This window comes from Dermacentor silvarum, chromosome 2 (assembly GCF_013339745.2).
Source record: "Dermacentor silvarum isolate Dsil-2018 chromosome 2, BIME_Dsil_1.4, whole genome shotgun sequence".
Classification (NCBI taxonomy): domain Eukaryota; kingdom Metazoa; phylum Arthropoda; class Arachnida; order Ixodida; family Ixodidae; genus Dermacentor; species Dermacentor silvarum.
This window is the reverse complement of record NC_051155.1, coordinates 216,658,760-216,681,344: the sequence shown is the minus strand read 5'-3', so window position 1 is coordinate 216,681,344 and position 22,585 is coordinate 216,658,760. Positions and strand designations below refer to the sequence as shown.

The following is a 22,585-nucleotide window of genomic DNA, read 5'->3' as shown; positions in this document are numbered from 1 at the left end:
CGCGTGAAGACAAACGCTGTCAGTATAGTGCATTGTTGGCTATTATATAGGTGTTACGTAACACGTCGAACTACACGTGCGTGTGCGCCGTCATCGGCACGACATCATCGACAGTCCGCGGGGCGTTGCCCTCGCTGCAACGATCGATATTCCATCAAGGGTTCGACATATAAAGAAACGAATGTTCGATAAAAGGTCGCTGCTGGCCAGTCGTCGCGGCGGAAACGTAGGGAATGCACTCACTGACCAGAGACGTGCTGCGGACGAGTGGGATAGGAAAGGGTGAGTAAGGTGGCGGATAGATGGACGTTTGAATACCCTCGCGAATTGCGCTTGGTTCACGACGATCAGGTCTGTCGGTTTCAGCGTGCTTAGACTCGACGCATCTGATCGTGGGCACAGATGCTGTTTGAAGCTTATTTCATATTAATGCGAAAAGGGGGAAGCCAAGAACACATCCGTGCCATCTACCGCGTTGATGGGATTGAGTACTTTTCTGTTCTACCTTATTTTGAGCCGGCCTGCGACGGTCACATTTCCTCAGCGTTGCTGTCACTTGCGCTTTTTCTTTCTTTCTTTTTTTTTTTCTGTATCTTCCACTTGATCGCAACTGGCTAAGCACACCATCTATAATAATCGGCAGAGAAGGTTCGTTTCTCAACATCAGACAGAGGAAGATTGAGAGGATGACTCGTCGTCCTTTAACGTCGACGGCAGGTCGCGCGGCGAGGAATGAGAAGGCGACCTCTTTTCAGGCTACCGGTCCCGTTATTAATCGCCATTCTTCCGACGTGATGGCAAGCCGCGATCGACTGCATCGACAACACACACACACGGCAAGCCAGGGGAAGGGCCCATGAAAGAGGAACCTATTCACTTCGCGATCCTGCCTCGCCATTCAGTCGAGCGAACAGCTCTGTGCGGCTGTGAACCATTCTATATGCACGCATCCAGTGGAGCACGATTTAACGTGGAACGCAGTACCTGGCCCGATGGTTCGACGACTTTTGTCCGGTCGGTTTGCCTAAACCAGTACAGCTAAGGCAGAGATCAAGCACGGTTCTGGTTAAAGCGCCGAAAGCAATTCCGTGAAGGGGAAAGTTAGCGGAGCTCGCTGTCGGTTTGCTCGGCGTATAATAAAGGCAGGTATAAAGCCCTATCTTGATCAACGCACCAAAGTAAGAGCTCGAAAGGGGAAGGTACGTGATCTTTCCGACAAGGGAAAATTTAATTTACCTACACAAACGACATACTTCAGGCGCCCGCATGTTTTCGAACCAGCCTAGCGAGAGGATACTCGAGACGAATGTAAATATAATTATACCCCCGGCGTTGAGTGATAAGCATAATGAAAAACAATCTTTATTAGTTGTCTCCTCATATCTTCCTCATCCTTTATCCAGCTATGTAAACGAGTTTTGAAGTTCAGCAGCTTACCCGTTTAATTATGCGCTGCAGGTGGGCTACCAATCAGAGAAAACCTTAAGACTCAGCTTTCAATGGTAATGCCCCCCCCCCCCCCCCCTCCGCCCCGTTAAAAGAAATTAAAAAAATAAACAAGCCCTGCCTTTGAAGTAAGCACATACATTGAAGCGAAATCGGAGAGTTCAAGTAACTCTAAAGAGATATTCAATGTAATATCGGTAGCATTTTCAGCCCTCGTCAAAAGTCATTTGCCATCTTAACTCTTTCCGTACCGCGACCACTGGGCATCGTTACCTCTCTATCGATGGTTTGAAACGCCGCTTTCGAGACCTTCCGCGCCGCTAACGGACATACTGCGCTATTGGACATGAAGGAGGAGAACTATATTTTAGTTTTCTAAGCACTTCGCTTTTTTCCCGCCAGGCGGTGATCTTTAAACGCACTGCGAAGTTTCAGCGATCGTCAAAGCAGAACGCAAAAATGTCCGGCTCCGGAAACGGCGCGCGCGCTTCGATATCCCGATTCCGCTGCTTCTGCGGCTGATCTTATCGATACATCGAATAGCAACGAGTCAGAGGACGCTGACTTTTCATCGGACTTTGAGTCTGAAAGCGACGACGTCGCAAACCGGCCCGGAACATCGGCGGCCGCAGCCCGGCACGCCCAACTGTAGTGCTTGCAGTTAAATTTTTGTAGCGGAATACCTGTTCAATGAAAAATTTTGATTTTTGCGGAGATAGTGCCTAATAGACGGCAATACATTTTGTATATCTCATAATTTTCGTAACATTTTTTCTTAGTAGATACCAAGCGTGACTTTACAAACTTTGTTCAATTTTATCGCACAATCTTGATTTTAACAATTTATATGTTTTTATGACATACATCTCGTTAATAAAACCTTTATGCGTGAAAAGTGCATTCATTTTGCTTTCTATTTATGTATTACATTAAATATTGAGTGCAGTAGTTCCTTCAGAAAAAAAAAAAACATCTGCCGTACAACACAAAAGAACACCCTATTTTTCCCATGGTAGGGAAAGAGTTAATAGGTGGCCGATCAGTACACATTATAATGGAGGCCGGCCAGCCTTTCTCCACGCACGGTCAGGTCATTCCATAAGTAATTTCTTGCGGCTTTCGTTCAGCGGATTAGCGCATACACATAGGGCTACCTACGGACTGCCACAGCTTGTCAGCTGCATACAAAAATAGCCAGCGCTTTAGTTTTATACATAATGCGCGCTCGCGTTAACTATACTGCGCATTGCATATGGAGGCTCTGTTTCGTACGTGCCATACATCGACGAGTGCACACCTTAAAAGCGCCGAGCACTAGGATGCTTGCAGTTTATGCTGCTGCATATTCTCGATTAACTCCTCTGTCTCCCTATATACTTTTCTTATGGCGCGTTTCTCTGAGCATGCAGGACACCCAACGAATTCGTGTTTGCAAGCGATTGTTGCATCTACTTGTGCCATGGTCCACGGATAGGTCCGGTGTGTTCGGAGCCCGCAACACTATCGCAAAGGCGTCGACACACCTCCGCGACGTCAAGAGACATGAGTTTGATTCGGCAAAGAAAGCTGCGTTCTAGGTCGGCTGTACATGGAATGGCTCTGTATAACATCAGGCCTTGATACCACGCTTGCCGCAGTAAGGAAATGCACGGGACGCCGACAATGAGAATTGCGAGTTACGAATGGGACAGACGGCGAATTGAATCATCGCTTTAAGTCTGTATGCACACTGACACACTGTATGTGTATACACAGTGACACGAATAGAGAGCAAGAGGTAACAACAATAAACAGACACCGAACATGCCGCCAGGGCGGCGTTTCTGTACAGTGCGCTATGCATGAATACGTGTACGTCCAAGGATACAGCCTCCGTTATGGTCCGAGGACGCCGCCGCTGACATTCAGGTGTTGTATTATGAGATTAAACCAATTACCGCTATAGACAGTCCGCTCTATGGAACCGCAGTCGAGATGAGCGTAGGGTGTCCACAGTGTGACTTCGGATGGACACTTAGACACCCTGCACGCGTGCGATAGATGCAATGGCACAGACAACCTCACGAGAGAAAGAACGAGTACTCGATGGACCGAGCCATGTATACGAGACTATACACTGTGGGAGGCGATAGCCAAAAGACTGTGGCATGCACTTACTGCTAATACTGAAGCAGGCTGTGGGGAGCAGGAGCTCGAGGGTCGCTCACCCGTCTGCCATAGTCCCAAAATCATGTGCCTCCGCGGCGCCGCAAAAATATCTACCCTTAGATAAATGTTATGGAAGGCGTGGAGGTAGGTGAACTGCTGCCTGGTACGACGAAGAATGTGGCAAACGCAATAACGTCATTCGCAAGGCAAAGCTGCGCCTACGGAGACCTGCAATTCTTTGAAAAGAACGCCGTCGGCGATTATGCTGTGCTACATAACGCTCACCACAATCGAGTAGAACAGCAGGCAGTGTTCCGCAGTCATCGCTATAAAACGCGGCTGCCAATGTCTTCGGCCGCGCGGCGCTCGTCGACATGAGGGACTGTATATGCCTGAATGTGTCGTATATATATATATATATATATATATATATATATATATATATATATATATATATATATATACCACAGAGAGCAAGATCACGCATATTTGGTGCACTCCTACATATGTATATATCAAGGCAAGAGTCGCGCTACCGTGAGCGTGCATGATGTCAATTCACGTGACATACTCCTGCCTCGCGCCGTGCGCGAGCAATTTCTGCGCTATACACCAACGGCGCAACATCACGTGCAATGAAACCAGGGGCAGTATTCTGTAAGAGTCTACCTAGTGGACTGTCCATTTCGGCTGTCGCTGATTGGCTGCTGCTTGATGTGCAGGAAGGTGCCAGCCAGTCTCCTTCCTGCACGTCAAGGAGCAGCCAATCAGCGACAGCCGAAATGGACAGTCCACTAGGTAGACTCTTACAGAATACCGCCCCAGGACGCCTTCGTAGGCAACGTCGCGCAATATACGTTTCCGCCTGTACTATAACGCGGTATACATTTTGCGCAGCTATCGCAAACACTGATAATGGCGTCACCTGCTATAGAAGTTACGAAAGTGAGAACGGTTATGTGAATACACATTGAAGGGTGTGAAACGGCAGTTTGCTGAAAAGTGTGAGCGAAATCTAATTATGGACGAGGGCGAATGTAGACAGATTAACTTCCCTTCATATAAAAGTTGCGCCTGCCTTCTTCTTATTAGTTATTATTATCTTATTAATTATTAGTCCTTATTAGTTCTCTTCTTTTTTCGCCCACTCCAGCTAGTCGTGTCCCGTGAGAAGGTGCTGAACCCTGTACCTGCAGTGGTGCGAGTGAGCACCGCGCTTCAAGCAACACACGATGTGGCTCTGTCAGTATTTCAGGAAGTAAGGGCGTGCGATTGATCATGTGACAGCACGTGGCCGTATACCGCTGCCTTCAGTTGCTCTGGCTGGCGCGTTCTCCTGAGTGAAACGGTGCAAGCATATGCGCAGGAAGGAGGTGGCGTTAAAGGGGGAAAACACGCGGCGAGCGACACGTGAGGGCTCTTTTGTCTGTACAAGTGAAATTGAGCGTGAGGGTTCCTTCGCGTGAGAGCCTGTCTCACTGCCAGCCACCGGGCAAATATTTGGCTGCCCGGGCAGGAAGATGCATTAGAAGAACGAAACAGTGGGCAGGACATATCTACCCCATTAAGCAAACGGCGTACGCGACGGCGACAGTCGTGTACCGCGTTCCTTCCTCTGTCCACCGCTGTACGTCCAATGCCATTAATGCGATGAACATTCTTAGGGTATTTCACGCACTTTTCGGGGGCGGTCTATCTATCTATATATGCCTCGAACTGTTTTGCCGCCAACCTGGTTAGTCCACGATCCTTTAAATTTCTCCGATGTCCGACAGAATCGAATCCGAGCCACGCGCACACTTTACGGCGGCGACACTGGATGGCGCAGCGTGTGCGTAAGAAGCGCGAGAAAAAGCTGCATAATGTTTCGACGTTGCCAATACAGTGTTGTCGCCACATTGATTCAATGCTAATCGCATTAACGTCGACGTTCGTCGTGAGATGGGTGCTGCTGGATTTTTTTTTCTTTCGTCGAGCGTGTCTTTCTTAAACGCACAATAGGTAATAGACGGAATTCCACTACTGGGCTTCTGCTCACATCTCGTCTGACCTAACCAATGCGGCAGACCTCGGCCTACAGAATCGTAAGTAAGGAGCACACGTCGTCGGGCAGACTGGGTTGTCACCATTGCTGTTCGTCTCCGGCTCTCGCACCACCCATGCTTCTTGCAGCGTGCCTCTGAGCGAACTTCTTCAGTGCTATACTTCTGTGGTCAGCCACCTTGGCTATAGGCACATATATATACTGCGCGGGGAAAGCGTACGCACAGAATTTCGCATATTATCTAAATCGCCGTGTACCGTCAAATCTGCCTTGCAATGGAGTACGCCGAAAAAGAAGGCCTGCTCATCAGCCTTCCCCGAGTTCTGGCTCTCTCTCTATCTTCCGCTAAGATGAATGTGTACGCCGCCTCACTTGGTTTTCTCGCCGACCCGCCGCGCTATACGTAGCCCAGTGGCTATGGCGTTGCGCTGGTGAGCTCGAAGTCACCGGTTCGATCCGGCAGCAGCCACCGGATTTCTATGGGGGCGAAATGCAAGAGAACTCGTGTACTTAGGCTTAGGTGCACGTTAAATTATATACTCCAGGTGATCAAGCTAAAGCTGGAGTACCCCACTACGGCGTGCTTCATAATCAGGTCACGCTTTGGCACGTAATATCCCAGAATTATTATTTCTTTTTATATGTCCCACCTGCTCATTGAGTTCGCTCATGGTGCGCGTTTAATGCCGCTAGCCGTACCATCACCCAATCTTCAAAAAAAAAAAAAAGTATAAGAAGAATCGCTTATAGCTAATTGCCAGACGTGCCCATTAAAATATTCCTTCCCCATCTTTGTGTTTCGCGCATTTACGCATGCCTAGATGGGACACAGGGTCGTGTGGGATTATAATCACATGCAGGCGTGACCGCCAGCATCGTCAAGGAGGCTGAGAAATAGCGGAACAAAAATACGCCCGTATGTGAATGCCTGCATGCATAACAAAAGACGCCAAGTAATGTCGTGTTCTGATCATGTGTACAGTGTCAATATAATCATATGTTGGCGGGTCGTACCTTTTTTCGTCAGCTCTTCGTAAAAATACCTAATGAAAATCAATCCATTGGGAAAGGTATAGGGGCCTATATTTCCATCTCTGCTTCCGCGGGCAAAAGTTTGGAAAACAAACGCCGCGACAGCCTGCTAACACGAATTAATGAACGCGAATGCAAGCTGCACGGCTCTGACGATCGATTTGCTGCGTAAACAATGACAGCGGCACTGTGAAACTCACACAGGGCGCCGGCTCACATATACATATGTCATCCGTAGTCTGTTAACGAATCACCTGCCATAACAAAAGGACGCCGAAGCGCTGCCGCCGTGCACGTTCGAACTCTGTGAAATGCAATTATATACGCTATAACGTCTCTGATGACATCGCTCAAATCATTTGTCCGCCGGTCCGCGAACCTCTATATAATAACGCTTTCACTCGTGCCTCAATCTTTCCCAAGCCTTCGCCGACTCTGCTGCGTCATATACAAAAGACGCCAGCCAACACTAGGCGATCGCCCATGCAGTATACGGAAGAACAGCAACAAGCTCACAAGCGAATCGGCGAATTGCGCAATTAAGAGGCTTAGAATGGTTGAGAAGTATGACATACTATAGTCCATTAAAGCGGGATGCTGCGTCAAGCTCAAGCCTTCACGTTAACGCACGGTTTGCGGTGACGAGATGAAGAGAAGCCTTATATAGGGTTTCCCATGCAGCTAACGTTAGCCAAGCTGTTCATAAGTCCTACAGTGTTCTCTTCCTCAGACCTATGACAACCGAACACCGTAGGTTTCATAATTGCATCTTTCACCGTTCTTCTTTTTAATCGTTTCTTTAATTTTTTTTTTTTTCGTTGAGCAGCTTGGATAACGTTATCCGGGACACACGGTATACTTTTTAAAGTAATAACCATAGCGTTTACAAAGCGGATACAAGAAAGGTAACAATACAAACGTCATACGTTTGAGTATAGTGACGAACGCTATAGAATATATAGTGTCCGCTTTGTCACCTTTCTTGCGTCTGCTTACAGCCTCCGAGATCTGCCGGCGCGCCGCCGGATCTCGGAAGTCATGCTTTTGTGATAACGACTGATGATTATGCAACATCTGGTATAATATTAAAGGTGCCGCATCGAAAGGCGCCGGGCTAATTTCTCTTTGACGTGCACCTAAATCTAAGTACGCGTATACACGGGCACCATCTTGCAATCCGCATCAACAGCTGCGGGAAGCGCGACCTATTTACCGACACTTGCGGCTTCCGACGGCAGTGGATTAGAGCCCGAGAACGTGCACGATCGATTAAAGAATATTTTCGGGGGCCCCTTGTAAACCTCACAGAAACGGCTCCCAATCGAGGCGACATCGAAATGCCCGCCAATTCTCAAGGCGCGAGCCGAATGCATTGTGCGCGTTCCACTCACGTATGACATAAGTTAAATGCGACGCTCACTTGATTCTACTTCCAAAGAGACTTTTCAATGCAACACACACGCTCGCGAATCCTTACGCCGAAGATATAAAGCTAAGTGCACAGACGCCACCGCCAGGTGTTCGAGCAATGGGAAACTGCGAGCGCGCAACACCCGAGTTGGGAAAGTATTGATTCGCGCACCTGTTTCGTGGCACTGGGGTGTTACATCGAGGGCGGTGGACGCCCCGCTCCATGCAAGAAAACAAACAAACACTGCGTACTAACCGAAGCTAGTGAAACGGTGTCGCTGCTGCGCCTTGCCCGCAGTGAGATGAATGCATTTTTCGATCGGTGGCTCCGGATGTGTTGTAGACGCGTTGGTTTTCTTTCGCTTCACCGGATCAAAATTTCGTACGCACCGCCTAAACTCGGTTGCAGATGACGCGCGCGGAATGTTGGCGCCATCATTTATATATGACCGGCAATGCCGAGTCACTATACACGCTTTCGCACGTATATTAGCTCCCCTTATCAACACTGCGCAGGTGGTGCGGCTACTTGTCATGCACGTTTTGTCGCAGACGTATATCCGGAACTGCGGGCCCACTTCTAATCGGACGTCACAGATGCAACGTAGTTATTTTAGACTCCCGCGGCGTCAATGATTAACAATTGCAACAACACAGGCACATTCCCATCGCATTTCTCAACGTGAAGAGATAAGAGAGAGCGTCAGTATACACGCGCGAGCGCTACCTTGTGCACAGTGCGCATGCGCGTATCGCAACGAGAAGTGCACGGCACGCTTACGCTGCCAACACGTTCGCACGTACCTGCGCCGTTCTCGTCTTGTTCGAGACAGCGCGAGACCCCTCGTTAAAAAATAAAAATAAAATGGTGGCGTTAAAGGAGACCAGCAGCATGTGGCTCCAGGTTTTGGTTTACCTACACGTGCACTCCCGTGTACTAAAAGCGCCCTCTTAATCGCACTGTCCAGAAAGCGCTTGCATTGTACGCGACGTCAAGGACGCAGTGCACAAATTCTGTAATGTGATTTACGGTGACAAAAAACAGTGCGAAGATGGGACACATAATATAGGGCAAGAAACAGACACGATGCGCCGTAATGTGACCTCGCATCAGAGGCAGGATCGACCTCGTAGAGCTTGTCTCCTATATATACATGCTCATATTTTTGTTTCTTTTATAGAACGCGCCAGGTATAGGTTTACCCATGGTCTAACCACTGTGCCCCAATCGTCGCAAACACGCCATAGAGCGGAACGCATGCTGCTTAAAGGACCAGCACCTTGGTTCGATCGATTCGGAACAGCTTTTACCGTTGCCCGATAGCACGCCGATATTACGCTGCACAACTGTGCTTCCCAAGAGCATAAACGAAGCAGGATACTCGGATCGAAACGCTTCGTCACGCTATAACTCGTTTAGGCCTCGCGCAAAGGCCTAACTCGGGGCTTCAAACACGCCGAGCAACAGTGTTTGCGGCGCGTCGCCTTCCGAGTTCCCGCCGTCTTATTAACCAGCATATAGCGTTAGAGCTCAGAATCGCGTATTCTTGTTCGCCCGTCGCGTAAGCCGTAACCAAGCGAAGCATCGCTATAGACAAACCCGAATGAGGCCTCAGGCGTGAACTCGACACGCCATGTTGGTCCACGCTCTTCAGAACTCGGTTCGGCAGGCGCGAGCGTCATGACGGCGTTCCGTGCGCCGCTAATTGTACGCTAACTATACCGGCGTTCACTCAAACTAGAAGCGCGTGTTTACGACCATGCAGTCACCGGTTGTTGCGACGATAAGAGGGCAAGCAGGCGCTCTCAACTAGCGCCTGACGACAGCGGTCGATATATACGAGGATTGTGTAGGTTATCGCCATGGAAAGAGACACTAACTTCCCGCAAATACTTCGGCGAAGACGTTACCAACCACAAGGGCAAGCACATTCTGGGAAACACATGACACAGCGATGGAGACTGTACACTCGCGTGCGACTCCGTATATTTTTCGCAAAAGGAAGAAGAAGAACATTATAAAACAAAACGGTTTCTACAGCAATCGCGCACGCAGGACATTTGAGACAGAGCCTTCTTCGAGTACAGAAACGATCAATTGAGGATGAATTCGCGGTATGTCAATCGGGTCTACTCGGGCGTTTCCGTATTCCGACAGATGTAGAGTTTACGGCCACGAAAAGGAAGCAGCATATATACAACAACACCAGGGTCGCGTGTACAATACAACTACCGGAGGCAGCAGTGACACATACAGATAGAGATGCCCGTGCCGACCTTCTTGGGAGCCGTGGTAAAGACAACGGCGTAGCGCGCCGAGAAGATGACGGCTGCAGGGCGGATCGGCACAGTCGATGGCGATACAGTGAAAGCCGGCGACCATGTCGGCGGCTTCAAGGCGGCGCCTGCCTCCGGACCACGCACAGGCATCCGGTGCGAAGGCAGCGGGTTACGGCAGCCCGGATGCGGGAGTACCACGGTCCGGCGGCCTTCTTCAACGCCGTGTTCTCTGCAAGTACGTAACGACAGAACGGAGGACGGGACCTTGTTTAAGGTTCACAGCAGAACGTTGACGGCGTAATAAACAAAGAAAGGCAAGACGTGTAACCACGACACGTGTAACGATGTGAATGCAACTATAATCGTAGAAGATATATAGTTATACAATAATCGCCTTTCCCTGGTTTCGTTGACTTTGTGTGGTTTAAACTAACAAAAAATCGAGCACCCAATGTTCCCCTTGTTATTCTCGCCCTTTGTACTGTTCTCGTCCTTTGTACTGTACCCCTTGTTATTCTCACCCTTGTTATTCTCGCCCGACTCTGGCAGCCTTAATGCCATGAGGTATAGCATACGAGGGTTTATTAGCCAGTTGCCTGCTCCTAAACTCACGTGACGCCTACGGTTCCACGTCCGCCGCCATCACCGTGAGTGGCGCTGGCTAACACTCTAAGAGGTAGATATAGAAGAAGTCTTATGGAAGCGCAAAAAGATTAAGGAGATGTATACAAAATGCTTAACTTGTTCTCGAGCTTAAGTTTCTACCCGATATGTTAGCACCGGTAGGATGCAATGATTGTACACCTTTCTTTTCAACGACAGTGATAAGCACCCAATCAGGATTTGGTAATGCCTGCCGTAGGCACTCCAACCCATTTTCATTCTTCCGTAAATTCGTTCTCATGATCAGGGTCTCCTGTGAATACCTCGCAAAGATAGATGGAACGAAAAATTTTAGTCGTTTAACGTTAAGAGACAGGAAGCGAGCGGTGTGCATCTGAGAGCAAATTGGGATAGCCGATATTCTAGTTGACATGAAGATTTTAAAAATGGAGCTGGGCGGGGCCATGCGTAGGGTAGATAACCGGTGGACCATTAGAGTTACAGAATGGGTGCCAAGGAAAGGGAAGCGCAGTCGATGACGGCAGAAAATTAGGTGGGGTGACGAAATTTGGAAATTTGCAGGCGCAAGTTGGAATCAGCTGGCGCAAGACAGGGGTAATTGGAGATCGCTGGCAGAGGCCTTCGTCCAGAAGTGGACATAAAAATAGGCTGACGATGATGATAAAAATATGCCAGGCCAAAAGCATGTGTAGACCTGATTAACTCAAGCAGACTAGGTGACCATTTGTCACCGCCCTGTTTCAAAGGGGATACAACTAAATCGCGGAGAAAGAAAATCATCATCATCATCATCATCATCATCATCATTATCATCATCATTTTCTTCTTCTTGGTCGCAGGTATATCTAGTACACTGCATAAATATCGGTGGACGGCCGCAGCAGAAGCTCAATGGTAGAGCATCGCATGCGTAATGCGGATGATGTAGGTTCGGATTTCACCTGCTGTAAGATGTCTTTTCGTCTATACTTTCATTTTCCTTTTCCTGTTCAACTAAAAAGAACAGATAATTTCCCCTATGCATTCTTCGGCTTCGTTGTCTGTTGCCTTCATGGTGTTCTAAAAAAAAAGAAAAAAGAAAAAAAAAAAACACTGAGCCTCTTGGTTCCGCTTGAATGCGCGCTCAAGATGAGCCCAAAAAGTCTGAGACAGCCGCCCTTACAAAAAAGAAGAGAGAAAGGATGGAGGAGTGGTTGTTAAATGCGGGGCTCGAGGAGCAGAACGATAGCGCGGAGAAAGAAAATCATAGTCGGAAATGTGCGCTCAAAGATAACCTCCCCCAGGTATTCACCGAGCCTATAATTAATGGTGGAGCTTGGCTATACGGTGATCTCACGAAAAGCATTCAGCAGGATGACGCAACCGAAAACCAGAGAGATAAATCCTGCCGTTCGAACATCGGTACTCGGCCCTGAGTGCCTTTCTTAACAAGCTCAGTCCTACCGCCAAATATAACATAGCAACAAACGAGCGAACTCGGTTTCAAAAAGGGCCGTTTGCCCCATGTTGCCGTGCTGAATACGCTGGGCTGTCGTAAGCACGCACTGACAAAGTGACTTCTTTCACGTTTCCAACGCTGCAAAGAATGTGAATTCTGGCTCTACAGCATGAAAGAAGAGAATTTACATACAAGCAAGAGCGAAGGTCGTCTCAACGCAACGTATTCCTTTCCGACGTTCCACTTCGCACTGTTTTTCGGTCGATATGATTTGATGACATTGACAATGGTGGACAGTGTTTTTTTTTTTTTCGGATGCTTTGAAATACGCCCGTTCTCGAAATGAACACGGTTCGCAGGTTACTTTGTTGTATCATGGGCCTGGACAACCAACCTCAACGCTGCTCCGATGTGATTTTATTGCAGTATGACTTGTACCACTTAAGCGTCATGAAGAGTCAAGTTTCTAGCTGCACGTCGTCGACGAGATAGCGTGATCATGTAAACAAATGCGCACTCGTTTACGGTTTATTTCTCGGGGCACGTGAGCAACTCACAATAAATGACATGCAAAATTCCGTAAGCAGGCTATCCTACATATCTTGCCACAACCAAGATGGCCGCGTTCCTGATAATAGCACTGTTAGAGCTGAGACACGCATTTGAAAGATTGAAAGGCACGAGGCGGCAACAGGAACGATGTCACCAGCCCGCAAGTTGACACCTTAACTACGATTCTAGCCCAAGGTCCACCATCTTGGCTAGGTCAAACGATATGTACAGAGAAGCGCCCCTGCGGGTTCTGCAAACCGTTGTTTGAAAGTAGCAGCACTACTGAAGCAATCATGGAAGAGCTACAGTGCTGGCAGCTGTATGATTTTCTTAGTAGCAGCCTCTAGATATCACCTTAGCAGACGACGCGCGCACCTGTTGGTTAGCAGACGTGATGCATATCGCAGCAACTCGCCTCCGAGATCGGCGCGCACCGGGCGCTGCCGCTGTCATGCCGAGGAGCCGCGCTGGTGCTCAACAGTCTACGTATAAACTCTGCTCTTGGCGCATTATAGCCGGAACCGGCTGCTGCACCATTAAAATCCAAATTTACTCACTCAACGTTCTGTGATGTTCCTGTACTGGTTCCCATACACAGGGTCGCTAACGTTCTGTACCGTCTATCCGAGGTACCCGTCGTGGTTGCTTAGAGGCTATGGCGTTGGGCTGCTAAGCACGAGGTCGCGGCATCAAATACCGGCCATGGCGGCCGCATTTAGATGGGGGCGAAATGCGAAAATACCCGTGTACTTAGATTTTAGGTGCACGTTAAAGAACCCCTATGTGGTCCAAATTATTCCGGAGTCCCCCACTACGGCGTGCCTAATAATCAGATCGTGGTTTCGGCACGTAAAACTCCATAATTTAAATTATTTTAAACCTTCTATCCCAGCTAACGTTCGCCAAGCTGTCCAAAGAATAAAAATATTTAAAAAGCACGATTCAAGATACGAATAAATAACCTACGGTGATCGGTCGTCAGAGGTCTGGGGACCGAAAGCTAGAGGTACTAAAATAGTGTCTTGCACCGTTTTTTGAAATGTTTTTCTTGCTTTTTTTTTTTTTTTTTTTGCTTGTAACCGCTTGGCTATCGTTGGCTGGGTCACCCAATATATATATAGGTTCTGCGTTATTTCCGGCGAGTGGTTGTCGCGACGTTTCAAGTTGTTCAGTTTAGCTAGGTAGTATTTCGTGACGCATTAATTTGCATTCCAAACCCAAAGTATTGCGCAGAGGTCGCTATACATATCTAAACTATCTGAAACTATAGCCTTTTACGCGGTCCGGAATTTGGTAGCTCTTGGCGATGACCTGGAGCTCTTTGTAGCGTGAACACAAAATCTCGGTACCCGAGCGTTTTTTGCATTCTGACCCCACTGAATTGTGATCGCAGCGACCGGGACTGAAACCCGAGACCACGCGCTCATCAGCAGGACGCAACAGCCAGCATGCTACCACGGCGGGTTGGAAATTAAATGTAACCCTGAATAAATTTCTTAATTTAACATCACCGAATTAATTGCGCAAACTTATATCGTGTCACGTATAAAGGCCGCCCGAAATACAAATGACATTAGACAATGAACAAACGTTTCATTCCATACACCACAATGTGCACGGATATTAACTATATCGTCTCACGCAAAAGATTGCTCGAAATGGACGTTGAGATTCAACACTGAACAAACATTTCAGTTTAGTCCGCAAAGTGCGCAGACATCCTTTGAAACCGCTACATGGGACACTGAGCTAAATATAAATGCGGTCGTTTGTCCAGGACTCTTACTTGGTTGCATTCAGATCGACGGGAGTGGAAGCTTAACGACGATCAAACCGAACGCTAAACGAAAGACGTTGTGCCCCAGCGGAACTTGCGTAATACCCTCCGAGCGATCCTCTGAAGACCGCGATTTGAAGCTTCAGAACGAGTTTCAGAAGAATAAACGAAATACCGAAAAAAAAAGGGACGTAAAAGGTTTCAAAAAAAGAAGAGCTTACCCTCGCGATCTTCGCGTGTTCTTTGTAAGACAAACCTAGAATTTTCATCTAGCAGATCGTATGTTACTCAGCTTTCTGAAGAGAGCGCTGCAGCACAAACGTACACGAAGGCGATTTAGAAGTATAGGGATAACTGTGGGGATATAGGGGTGAGCGAGGTTTCTGACACGGTATAGAAGGGTGAATTGTGAGAGACCTTTTGCGTCCATGGCTACAACAGATTGTACTCGACACCACTGCCGTTACGTGCTATACTATATATACGCGCGTTCTGTGCGCAAGGAAAACGGGTCTGCGAACAGTATCGATTTCTTGTCCGAGTGAACACATGCCCGTCGTGTTGCGTTATACACCTAGGCGCGTCGACAAATCTACAGGGATCTCCCTCCGAACCGAATAACAAAACATGCGTATGTCGGTATATAAGAAGGCACCGCATATATCCATTTCGAGCAGAATGGAATGGGACGTCTCTGAGGTTGCGAAATCGCGAACTTGTTGCGCCACGGACGGGCCCTTCGCTCGACGACAAATAACTGGCACATATAGATGTGAATCGAAGGCCAGCAAAATGAAGAAACCTCAGGCCGGTCAACAGGACGTACACATATCCTCGGAGCTGTATACTCTCTCTCTAATCAAATCCGTGCAGTACAGTCGAACCTACACGGTGAATAAAGAAGGAGCGCTTTATGCAACATGTAGGACACGTAACACACGGCCCACGCACGAAAGCTGACAAAACAGCACTTCAGAAAAGGACATGCAGTAGACGGTGCACATACGTTGTTCCGTTATACATTGCTTGCTGTGATCGAGAGATTGAGGGAGGGAGTCGATCGGTATACTCCAGAGGGGCTTATGGAGGGCGCATGTTGTGTCCCCTTTGCTTCGCCGTTTTTGTAGCCAAATGCGATGCGCCTTCGTCTCTCACGTCTCTAGAGACATTCTAACCGTGTTCTAACTCTCCACTCGCTGGCCGCTCATGCACCGCCAATACCCTGGCAGCACGATCGACAGCGCCGACGCGTCGTGAGCGCGCCTCGACTGCCCGTGTATATAACCACATATCGCAATAAAAATCATAAACATAATTATTACGACACACATATATAGGCGACGACTATAGCAATCGTGCGCGTCGCCTGTTGTGTGTCCTGTTCTAAAGCGCTGCTGTTATAGCCAGCTCTCGTGTGCGTTGTCTGCTGTGTATTGTTGCGAAGTCCGAGGGTCCGAGCGGCCACGAAGGTTCCATGGATGGTGACGTGCCAGGTACCGGGAGAAGGAGAGGTCCAGTGAGATCAGAATAGTGTTTTATATACAAATGTACATTATTTTACACGAAGGGCTCCATGGTGATTCTTGGAGCCGTCTACATGCTAGCGTCTTTGCATGTGTTAGCGCTTACATCTCCGAGCGTCCCCACAACACTCAAGTCCCGCTGTTTTATCCCTTCGTTTCCCTCTTTCACTCGACGAGGGAATGCACTTTAGTTCTTCTTAGCCAATGACCATCTTCGGCCAGTTCGCCATATCCCACCCATGATGTGTCCCCGTTCTACAGGGCTCCGCCTCCAATGTTGCCTGATCGCCCCGCACACCAGGCAACGGGTGACACCTTAGGAACCAAACGTTGACGTGGTTCCCACGGGAATGCTCGATGCTGGCCCCTTGCAAGAATTAGTCGCCTCTCCGTGACGGTCATTTCGCGTCATCACGTCTGTCGGTGAGGCCTCCTTTGTCCCGAAGGAACGCCAGACACAACAGTATATAGTATAACCCATTCTTTAAGGCGCTATTTCTTCAACCACTGACATGCAACCACCGACCAGAATTATCACTCTAACAAAGCAAAAGATCGCGGCAGCCAATCGGCATACGAGAGCCAATGTATAATTGAAAGGCTCGTCCACTTCCCGACGCTAATCCCTCCGCGCGTGATGACGACACCAAATGGACGGAGGGATTACGGACGGATTAGCGACGCACGATCACCATAATGAGAGAGTGGTCGAGCCACTAGCTATATTACTGGTTCTCGTTCCTCACTGGGCTGACGCAAACCGTATAGCTTTGACGGCACTGTACGTATTCAGTGAGACAGAGAATGTAGATATATAGATACCGCGCGGAACGCCGCAGACATTAAAAGGGGAAACAAACAAACAAAGGCAGGAGAAAGGCTTTGTTCCTTCCTTTATTCTGCGGGCTCAGTGAGCCCCGTGAAAAAGAATGCGACTGCTGCGACACAAGGTATGGAACGGAACACGGGGAATAGCAGGCTTTGTCTCGACTTTTCATCGTGAAGAATAATACGAACGACATACACACACCCACTATGTCGATCTCGAATTACTCCGTCTTTTTTTTTTTTTTTACTCTTTCTTTAACTTCGTCTTTGTTATTTCTTTGTCTCAGGCTATCACACAACGGCGCAAAGCAAACAAAGAAGCGGGTTCGTGTCGTCTGCCGCCACCATAAGCCCCGAGAGATTGAAAACACGAATAGCCGGAAAGCCTCACCTGTCACAAGCTCCTCGGCCTTTTCCGGCGCCCTCTGAAATTTGAAAGACAGAAAGAAAAAAAAAAGGAGGAGAGACAAAGGTTATTAAAGAGAAGAGAGAACAAGTCCGCAGTCTGTACACACAAAATACAGTAAATCTATGTTTTGCAGGGGGTGGGAGATGGGAGGGAGGACACATACACAAACAATACCTCTATACACAGAACAAACTAAACTGGAAGACATGTAGGTTGATGCACGTATATGTGCAAAGAGATAGAGAGGGAAAGAAAGGCATGAAACAGCGCTCTGGAGCCGACAACACCGCTCTTGTTTAATATAAACCGCTCAGTATCATATCGACAAAAGACAATCTGCGGACGAAGAGCTTCGTCGGATTTTCTTTTTCAAGAACATTGAAGAGAATTAAGAACATAGCAGGAAAACAAACAAATAGAGCAACAAAAACGCGAAAAAGAATGCCCAGATATTTGCCTAAAAAGACTCATTTAAAATTTTGATTAATCTAAGCTCGAAGTGGCTCAGAATTGAATTGGCACTTGAATAACAATCGCTATGAAAGACCTCAGAGCGCACTACACGTACTGATTCGTACACAAAACAATCTGAAAAGCCAAGTAAAAAAAAAAAAAAATACTGCGCACGCTCGGGCGGCTCTTACAATTTGATTACTACTTCGGAGATAACTCCGCGCCGGTACAGCTTGGAAGAAATGCCCTGCATCTTGCGCTGCCTTCAGAAAATAATGTTGCTAGTGGCACTTGTGCTGTTGTCAACCCGATACGTGTCGTCTTCTTTCGTGTGATTTCTTTTGTGCCGTAGCAAATGTACTACGAAAGGAGTTCTAAAAATTAACTTTATTTGTATCAATTTTTGGAATTATTAAAGTGGCCGAATAAAATGCCAGGAATTTAAGCTTCCACTGGCCAGCAACAAGTCATACCCGTGTCGCTATGTGTGCACGAAATGCGGGGCACTGACCTCTTGGGCAAGAACTTGAGCTTGCTCCAATATTCCCTTGATGTAGGCGACGGCAAACTCCCGGAGCTCTGGATCATTCTTGAGGTTGGCAATCTGAAGCAAGAATCGCAGTTTACGAAAGAGCGTTAACGAAATCACAACGAGAAATTGCCGCGAAAACGCAGGCTCCTGTATACAAGAAATGTCAGGTTGTGCATCTTGCACATCTGTTTCACGTGTTAGTGTGACATATGAAGAGGCAAAGTGACTGCATGTCACGCCAGCCGAGGTGAACTGTCGACACTGGAGGTCACTCTACAGGCTGATTAAAAGTAGAGTTCCGGTATATGCTGGGGAGCCATATACAGCAACCGCAGTTAAATGATAACGAAAGAGAGAGAGGCTCGTTCACTCACGAACATACCAGCTCACTTCGATCCCGCTCGTTAATTCATTCATGCGAATATCGACACTTGGCCACTCAGCCCGTTCTTACCAGCCAATTCTCTCATTTGCATTACAAGAAACGTAAAGACAAGGTATTAGCACAAAGAACAAAGGACAAGGTGAATGAAAGAGTGATTCACAGAGACAAAGAAAATGTAGAAGAATAGGAATGCGAAAGCCAGGAACAAACAAACAAACAAACAAACAAACAAACAAACAAACAAACAAACAAACAAACAAACAAACAAACAAACAAACAAACAAACAAACAAACAAACAAACAAACAAACAAACAAACAAACAAACAAACAAACAAACAAACAAACAAACAAACAAGTGAATGAAACAAAACTGTGCAGAAATCATCGACGGTGATTGCCAATCTAAGAACGTATAAGCGCATTGCCGAACGCTCCTACAAAGCTATTAAATTCATCGGAGGTATGATGCGCTTGTACGCGTATATCTGTTGCAGTGTTATTTAGGTAGCGTTCGTTGTTTCGTAGAGTAATTCCGTAGAACAGGGCCGCTAACCAGCACACCTGTAGTGATAGTATAGACCGAACGCCACCCCACGTCATGTCAACCTCGAAGACGTCTCGAAGCTCTGGCGCGACAGGATACGTGCGTCGATCAACGCACCTCTCCACTCGCTTTCGCGAGAGCACGCGACCTTTGCCTCGGTGCTTTTGTGTGCATGGGCGGTGAAAGTCCGACCGCCACCAAACGAAAACGGGCGAAAGAGGTAAAGAAAGTTATTCGTTTTAAAATAAAAACGGAACGAAAAGTAAGAGTTCTGAGTCACTTCTCAGCGATCTCGCGGCCGTATACCGTGCACAAGGGTGTCACGCTTTCCTGGCCATGACAGCTTCACCATCACGTTCTTGGAAACCAGCAAGAAGAGGAACACTTCCTAAGACTTAATCGACGTCACGACAGCAAAAATACTACTGCGCACGCTTCTTTCTTATTTCCTTGTTTATTTCTTTTCTTTCTTTTTTTTTCCGTTTTCCAGCTTCAAGGTAGTACAAGTGGCACAATTTCGGGTCAACACTTTTCTTAGGGAGGCCGTTAATTTACCCCCAGCAAGCGTCAGCAGAAAGATGACAGGAAAAGAGAAAAGGTATTAGAGAGAAAGGCGAACATTCACGAGTAGAAGATAACGCGGCTGCGTTATACAAGTCCGATGTTTCTAACCGGGTACTTGCTACGTTCATTTTTACTCACGTGTTCACTTTGTTTATCGTTGTCTTCGTTCTAAAAGCCCACAAACAACGATTTTTCATTGCGGACAAAAGGCCCTTCGCTCTCAAATAGCCAGTAATTCTCTCGAGTCCCGGCTGAGCCGTAATCTACGGAGTTCATTGCGGAGAACGTCGAAGCTAATTAATAGTCCACATACACTGCAAGCGATAACTTTCCGAAATACAAGTTTAAAACTTGAGCTTTTCTCGACGAACTGGTCCTGTTACGGGTTGCTGACGTCCTACTATCAAACGTTCACGACCATGGCACGCGGTTAAGCACGCTATAGAAGCGCCGTGACAACCGAACTGAGCGGTCCTGCACACTCGAATCTCGCAAGGTTGTCAAATTCGCTCTCTTCCATGCTTTGATTGGATCACATGGCGCGTATACGCCCTCCCTGCTTGACTCAAGATCAAGCCTGACAAAATTTGATAATTTTGAGGAAGCAACCCTGCTCTGAGCGGCCGCCTCGTCACTCACTCACTCACTCACTCACTCACTCACTCACTCACTCACTCACTCACTCACTCACTCACTCACTCACTCACTCACTCACTCACTCACTCACTCACTCACTCACTCACTCACTCACTCACTCACTCACTCACTCACTCACTCACTCACTCACTCACTCACTCACTCACTCACTCACTCACTCACTCACTCACTCACTCACTCACTCACTCACTCACTCACTCACTCACTCACTCACTCAAACAGGTTGACTTCACTCGTTCACGTATTTTGACTTCATTCGCTCACATAACTTCACTCATTCACTCACAAAGCTTCACTTGCTCCCTCGAATCATTCACTCCGATCAACAATTTCATCTTCTCTTCCAAATATTTCTCTCAACCACCGGTTCTCATTTAGGAGAGGTGTTGTTAGGTAGCTTTAGAAATAGCGCACCCAAAGTCAGGCGTACGCTAAGCACCGTCCATACGAAATAATCGAAGCCTAATTCGGGTTCGGGGCATGCACGCGGCAGCGTCGTTGGTACTAATATACTATTTTGAGTAGCCAACCGAACTCTTGACTGGTTAACATCCCTGCCTTCCTCATATCCCTTTCTCTCTCTCTCTCTCTCTCTCTCTCTCTTTGTATCTAAAGTCCTATATTGTGAGAAGGCTCGACAAGGCTCACGTCCGGACAGTCCTGCTGCTGCTGGGAAAGTGGTTCCGAGATGAGCTTGGCGCGCGGAGAACTGTCCGGACTGGCTTCGCCGCTCGTGTCTTCCTCGCTCTCGGACGGCTCCTCGTGGAGGACCACCACTTTCTTCTTCGTGGACCGCTCGGGCGCCACGTACGTGACGATCTCTTCCGGACTGGGCGTCCGGGAACCTACCAGGTCCACCTGGATCTCGGGAGGAGTCTGCATGCGCGGCGAGAGAACTACGGCTCGGTATCGTCCTCACCATCTGTAGCGCTCTGGGGCAGACTTTAAGACATGATTACTAGCGTAACAAGGCAGGGACTAAAGAAAGAACACGGAATCATGCCCGTCTTCTTTCTTTAGTCCCTGTCTTGTTACGCTAGTAATCAAGTCTTATTATGCTCGTTACCAAATAGCCCAAATTTCTGCCTTAACTGGGGCAGACAACATGGAATCGCCCAAGACAGCGCTTCTCGCACGTTGCCATAGCGTTGCTCTTACGAGTTACAGAAGAAGAAAAGAAAAAAAAAAAGTCTGCCATTGCCTATATAATTTTCTCAGTGCTGCGTGCACGCTGACGCAATTGCTACACCGAACGTTCTTTTACACACATCCCTACCCCGACTCTCTTATTGACCCCACCTGCTCTTGTTTTATAATATCACGTTATATTATCTTTCTTACATTGCTTTTGAACCTCCGCTTCCGCCGCGATGTCATTGTTATCATGTTTAAGTCCTGTCTGCAATCAACGTCATGGTATAGTAGTGAGACAAAAAAAAGATGGGGACGAGTGAAGAAAGAAAACAACACTAAGTGTTAGAAAAGAATACAGAAACAGCGCGACACAGGACGAGTAAAGAGCACAGGACAGAGCGCCCTGTCCTGTGCCCTTTACTCGTCCTGTGTCGCGCTGGTTCTGTATTCTCCATTCTTTCTTCTTCTTTTTTTCCCCTTTTTCTTTTCCTGAGCTGAATTCGCCCATTTCCCTGTGCTCAACGTCACATGGTCTTGATGTCAAAATTTTCCAGCGTCACGACTGTCCCACCTGCTTCTATACAGAACGCTTCTTGAAATACGGGCCCATCGCTATGCATGGCTTGGTGGGTTAGTCACTCGACACCAAAAACGGGTACACCCTATCAGACTAGCGGCGCAAAAGCTTTGGTGTAAAGCTATGTAAAAGCCACCCTCCATTTATCATGAATACTTTTCCTTCTTAATTTTCACCGTGCGTGTTATACAGGCCGATAACTTCTGACTTCTCTGAAAGTATACAAA

At 47.7% G+C, this 22,585-nt stretch overlaps 1 protein-coding gene across 1 annotated transcript in view; it reads right to left on the bottom strand.

Annotated features, from left to right (window-relative positions):
* Positions 1-4,025: 4,025 nt before the first annotated feature.
* Positions 4,026-22,585, bottom strand: part of LOC119442623 (uncharacterized) — a 105,607-nt gene continuing 87,047 nt past the window's right edge. Inside the window, exons 4-7 of the mRNA XM_037707564.2 lie at positions 21,296-21,523; positions 18,476-18,568; positions 17,494-17,527; positions 4,026-10,589 (exon numbers count right to left, since the gene is read on the bottom strand). Of these exons, the coding sequence (XP_037563492.1) occupies positions 10,474-10,589; positions 17,494-17,527; positions 18,476-18,568; positions 21,296-21,523 (471 nt within the window). The 3' untranslated portion in view covers positions 4,026-10,473. The remainder of the gene's footprint in view (positions 10,590-17,493; positions 17,528-18,475; positions 18,569-21,295; positions 21,524-22,585) is intronic.